General features: G+C 41.6%; 1 protein-coding gene across 2 annotated transcripts; it reads right to left on the reverse strand.

Moving 5' to 3' along the window:
* Positions 1 to 1,473: 1,473 nt before the first annotated feature.
* Positions 1,474 to 3,852, reverse strand: LOC123061725 (myosin-11). 2 transcript variants are annotated; one of them, XM_044484944.1, is made up of 4 exons: positions 3,757 to 3,852; positions 3,398 to 3,508; positions 3,241 to 3,318; positions 1,474 to 3,047 (listed from the first exon to the last, which is right to left on the reverse strand). In XM_044484944.1, exons 3-4 carry the CDS (start codon positions 3,258 to 3,260, stop codon positions 1,736 to 1,738), a joined length of 1,332 nt encoding a protein of 443 aa, XP_044340879.1. In that variant the 5' UTR covers positions 3,261 to 3,318; positions 3,398 to 3,508; positions 3,757 to 3,852; the 3' UTR covers positions 1,474 to 1,735. The 2 variants fall into 2 exon arrangements, with proteins under 2 accessions (XP_044340879.1, XP_044340878.1); XM_044484943.1 differs by lacking the exon at positions 3,757 to 3,852 and having other exon boundaries at positions 3,241 to 3,676.
* Between the last annotated feature and the right edge of the window lie 1,269 nt (positions 3,853 to 5,121).

Below are 5,121 nucleotides of genomic sequence, written 5' to 3' on the forward strand. Positions count from 1 at the left end.
GATTGTTTGTCTCAGGTACATGGATTCCCTGCATGGCTTTTAAACAGACGAGTCTAATGGATGTTAGTATCATGATAAACCTGGGCTTTTTTCCTTCAATAAAAGAAGCCCCCCTGCTGTTTATAAAGAAATTGAAACTAGAAAGTAGAAGAAACAGTCTTTATAGGTCATTTCCATAATCATTTCTATTGATCATGGAAATAATTTTGTTCTGGGTGATAAAACAATCTTGATCCAGTTTTACCTAGGAATTTCTATCTGCAACCTTGACTGGGATGAACACATGGTTGTCAGGTCTATTAATCGCAAGGAGAGTGCTATAGTTTTTCTAGCGGACCGGTATTTGGTACTCTACAGAATCATACATGTATTTTAGACATTGCCTAGTGGGATATGCTTGCTGTGATGTTACTTTGATCTATATGGACAGAAGGGACTTTAGACCTCTGTGAAATTTACATCGTTAACAAAGGATTGATGTTCGTCCATGAGCTCTTTATTCCTCTTTTGTTCCCTTTGATGTCATTAATTGGAATTGTCATTGCCGCAAAATTCAATCCACAGAGGATGGTCAGCAGCAAGTTAAAATTATGCATACAGGAACAACGTTAGAGAACAGAGCAGTAGCTGCATATTGGTTTGCTTAAATGGAAGTCACTTGTATATTTTGGTAATCCAGATAAACTGACATTTTCCATGTTACAACATTGGTCTAGCTGCTGCTGTTGCAAATCCTAGTTTAGTAGCTGCATGCTTTATTTTGCTTTGGATATATAGTGGAGAGGTGGTTTTCTAGTTTTTTTATCTCGAGAGCTTATGATTGGGTATGCGGACTGGAATGCAGTTTTATTTGACTTTATATAAATAATAAACTCGCAACACATGGACAAGGAAGTTTAGAACTGGGAAATTAGGTATTTATTTTACCTGGTCGTTGAAATATTTTTGTTTAGAGAACAATAGATAAACAACGATTAGGCAAGTTCAATTGCAAATATTCCTAAACTCATTAACAGGTTCTGCAGACTGTTATGAGAAGACTAGGACTGCTAAATTGCACATTGCTAGGTTTCTGCATTAGTCTTGAACATAAAAGAATTTCCATATCAAGCTTTGTTATGTGGGGATAGACATACAAACCTACAGGAGGCACAAGAAGCCCATGATGGAAAGAGCCACGCCTGAAACTTAAGGGGATAAGCATCCCTAGTTATCCTTAGCAGTTTAAATCTCTTAGAGATATTTCTTGATTCTCAAGTTAGTTGTGTCCTAAAATCTGTTAGTTCGGCCTAGCCTCCAAGTTGTAAGCTGGCTATGTAATGCACTAATGCCTGGCAATATCAATCAATAGATAACTAGAAAAATAGTCCCAGCTATCCTCCCCAAGTTTCTCCCCTGCTCTTGTTGTGCGGCAGCCTCGTCTTGGCTACCTATCATCTACCATGTTCATAACAAGCTTTCAGATGTAGCAGATTGAAAGGTGGAGGCAGCATATGTCAAGCAGCCCTAGAAACTATTTCGGGTTTCGTATTTTCACTACCTGTATGTTTTACATATATGTTACATCCTCTGTAATTTACATCTGTAAAACTGAATGGATAAAAGGGTTTCTCCGCACTTGGAACATCTCATTTTGTCAAGCATTATAACTATCTTGAGTTAAAGGGATTTGAAGAAAAAAAATGGAATCTAGAGTGTATACTTGTATTTAGTCACTGCCTGGTGCCTGAGGATGCTAGATTACACTTTGAGTTTGAGGGTTTCTTTTCTTCATTATGTCACCAAATTTCCTAAGAATCGTCCTCTTTTGCTGCCTTGCAGGACTCCTAATATCCTTTGAACAAGGAGAGCTTTCAGCATCAGAGTACATATTATCTGCTGCCACATATCTTCCTTTCCTGTTGCCTCCCTTGGCATCTATGGGTGATGCTTCTGCCGAGGTTTTGGTCGACTCTGAACTGAACATAGCATCAATCATGTCCTTCAATTCTCTAATGCTACTCTGTGCAGCAGCCTCACTTACCTTCAAGGACTCGTATTCTTGGACGATGCTCTTTAAGGTATTCTCTTTCTCAGACATGTCTTCTTGAAGCTGAGAATTTTCTACCCTGGCAATCTCCAAGGATTCTTTTGCTACATTGGCTTCATTAACTGCATGCTTCAGCATTTCCCTCAGCCTGGAATTCTCATCTCTGATCACTCTCTGTGATTCAAACAGTTTGTCATTCTCTTCCTTTGCTTTGTTCATCTCCCCCTCAAATATCTTGATGCAATCGATGAGTCCTCTCTCTTTCTCTCTTGAGGCTGCTGCCAACTCATCCAACTCAAAATTCAGTCTGGCAGCCTCTTCCTGTGCCAACCGGAGCTTTTCTTCCATGATTTCCAGAGAGGCCTTTGAGTTCTCCAATTCAGTTGTTGCATTTTTCAACTGAGCTTGCACCATCGAGAGCTCCATTTTTGCCTCTCTAGCTGCCGTGGTTTGTTCCGTCAAGGCTATCGCCAAGTCATCCATGGCTTTCTTGCACTTCTCCTCGGCTTCGACAGCCAACTTGAGGTCACGCTGTAATGAGAATGTCTCCACCTCACCAGGATCGGCAAAGGAGAAGGACATTACACCACTTCTTCTGAAATTCCTGGCTGGCTGTCTAGTTGGATTAGAGGACAGTGCCACCAAGGTCTTGTTGTTGTCTTCAAGCGAATCTATCTCAAGCTTGGCCTCCTCCAGAGATACCTTAGTTTGTTCAAGCTGCTTTGTTTGGGCCTCCAGCGACACTAGCATGTTCTTCTCTGAATCCCTTGCTGCCTCCAGCTCAACTTCTAACTGCTCTAATCTGCGTGCAAGGTCCAACTGATCGTCTCCACTGCTGCCTTTTAGCTTCTTCTTACTGCTTTTCTTCTTGAGCTCCTCTATCTGATCCAGTGCACGTACCTTCTCCTCTTTCTCCCTTACCAGCTCCTCCTGCAACTTGTTCAACTGCTCGTGCATATCTGATTCCTCAGTGAAGCGCGGCGTGGAAACTTGGTTCCCACTGGAAGACGACTTGACGCTGTGAACATAAAACAAAGCCCCTGTTGGTTCATCGATTGTTGACAGTAATCGAAACAAAGAAATAACAACACAAGAAATTCGGCAGAAACCTAAATTTCATGGAACCGCAACCATGATTCATGTTGGCCAACAGATAACAAATGATTCGATGATTTGGATAAGAAAACTCGGGAAGAAACTAAATACTCTACCTGGACTTGAAGGAGAACATCTTCTCGGGTCAGGAACCGTGCTGGTGCTGGCAGCCCAGGATCAAGCAATTATGCCACCTGGGTTACTCCTATGAGAATCAGATCACATGCATAAGCGGGAATCAGGTACTGCCCCGAGAGGTTGGTTTGTGCATACCGGAGCGGAGAGAGACTATGGTGGCTGTCTCTCGAAGCAAAGAGGCTTTTCTTTATGGCGAAACTTCAAAACAGGGCAGAGAAGCAGAGATCCAAGACCGCGTCTTGTGCGCTGTTAAAGAAGGGGAAAAGATGAATCAGAGACTTGTTGAAACGGTCGAACTCCAAGAGCCGCCTTGAAGGTGAAGGGAAGCACGTCCAGAGGCGGTCAGCCAAAGACCACAATACAATTCGCTATTCTATAAACGAAAGCGGTGCGATTTTGTTTCCTAACAGATGATGAGATACCTATTCTTTTGCCTGGCATTTCTTTATTATTTCTCGATATAAAATGTACCAGTTGAACCGTGCTTCGCTGACCTGAGCGTTGGTGGCCTCAGCTGGGCCAGCAGTCCGTCAGACGAAGGCGCACCACTCGTCGGCTCCGTTCAGCATTGTGTGGTTGAATTGTTGAGGGGAAGAATGACGAGGCTACTACCAGGCAGGAGGATCCTTTTATAAACGACGACTTGGCCTGCCCTTTCCCCTTCTAATCAATACTTTACAAATTTAGAATTTAATAATCGAATTATTTATCGTTGCGTGCACGAATTGACCATTAGAATATTGGACTGGTTTGGTGGCATCCTTTTGGAAAGGGAATGCTGGATTAATGTGCATTTCATACTTGACATAACTGGTGCTACAACATTTTGGTTACCCTGCTCCTCCTGTTAACTCTTTGCAAAAATGTTGGAGAATTTCCTAGTTGTGGAGGAACAACGCCATTAATGTCCTTCTTTTTAGGAAATGAATTGCGGCATGCGGACCTGGATGCGCTGGAGCAAGCCGAACATATGCTCGAGGTGAAGAAACGTCGAAGCTGTGGACAATTAAATACACCCTCTATAACTAAATATAAGACGTTTTTGTAGTTTAAATTGGACTGCAAAACGAGTATGGCATTTGGGACCTCGGCCTCCATGGAGGCCAATTTTTTGAAAAAATCAAAAAATTCAGTAACAAAAATAATTTGATTTTTTTTATAAAAGTAAAAAAAAGATGTCAGGTGTATGTGTGTAAAATTTCAGGATAAAATGCGACCTGTATAAAAAAGAAAAATTCTTGGTATGAGAGGATGAATAGTATCATGTGTTAAAAAACCTCAGATTTGTTTCTTTTTCATCCTCATGACCAAGAATTTTTCAATGTATTTCGTCCTGAAAATTTACACACTTGTGCATTATGCCTTCATCTATAACTATATATTTTTTAGATTTTTTTGAAATGCAAAAAGTGAATTTTCATGAATTTTGATTTTTGCATTTGATGGCCTCCATGGAGCTCGGCCTCCAAAAGCAATTTCTCTGCAAAAAATGTCTTATATTTAGTTAAGAAGGTAGTAATAATTGATTTCTAGTCATAGATCGTAAAAAAAGAATTCACGCTTAAAACGGGCCTTAGTCATCCAACAGTTCCGCCGGATCACGGTGATCAATATGATCTTCCGCATCTTGCAAAGGGGTAGGGTGACTCCTTTGGCCAACCGCATTACCCACCCTGATCAATCGGCTTTCATCCATGGGCATTATATCTTGGATGGAGTCCTAGTATTTCGCGAAGTCCTCCATGAGGTTATGCCAAACACCTGAAGGCCGTCTTCCTGAAAATCGACTTCCACAAAGCCTATGGCACGGTCAGCTGGACCTCCCTTCGGGAAGTGTTGCTCTGGAAGGGGTTTGACAA

Source organism: Triticum aestivum, chromosome 3A (assembly GCF_018294505.1).
Source record: "Triticum aestivum cultivar Chinese Spring chromosome 3A, IWGSC CS RefSeq v2.1, whole genome shotgun sequence".
Classification (NCBI taxonomy): domain Eukaryota; kingdom Viridiplantae; phylum Streptophyta; class Magnoliopsida; order Poales; family Poaceae; genus Triticum; species Triticum aestivum.

What these genes read in the sequence shown, in the direction of transcription:
- LOC123061725 (XM_044484944.1), bottom strand. Translation starts at nt 3,260, where the DNA reads ATGTTCTCCTTCAAGTCCAG. An exon ending in ATGTTCTCCTTCAAGTCCAG is followed by an intron (nt 3,048 to 3,240) that starts GTAGAGTATTTA and finishes TTATGTTCACAG; the next exon opens with CGTCAAGTCGTCTTCCAGTG.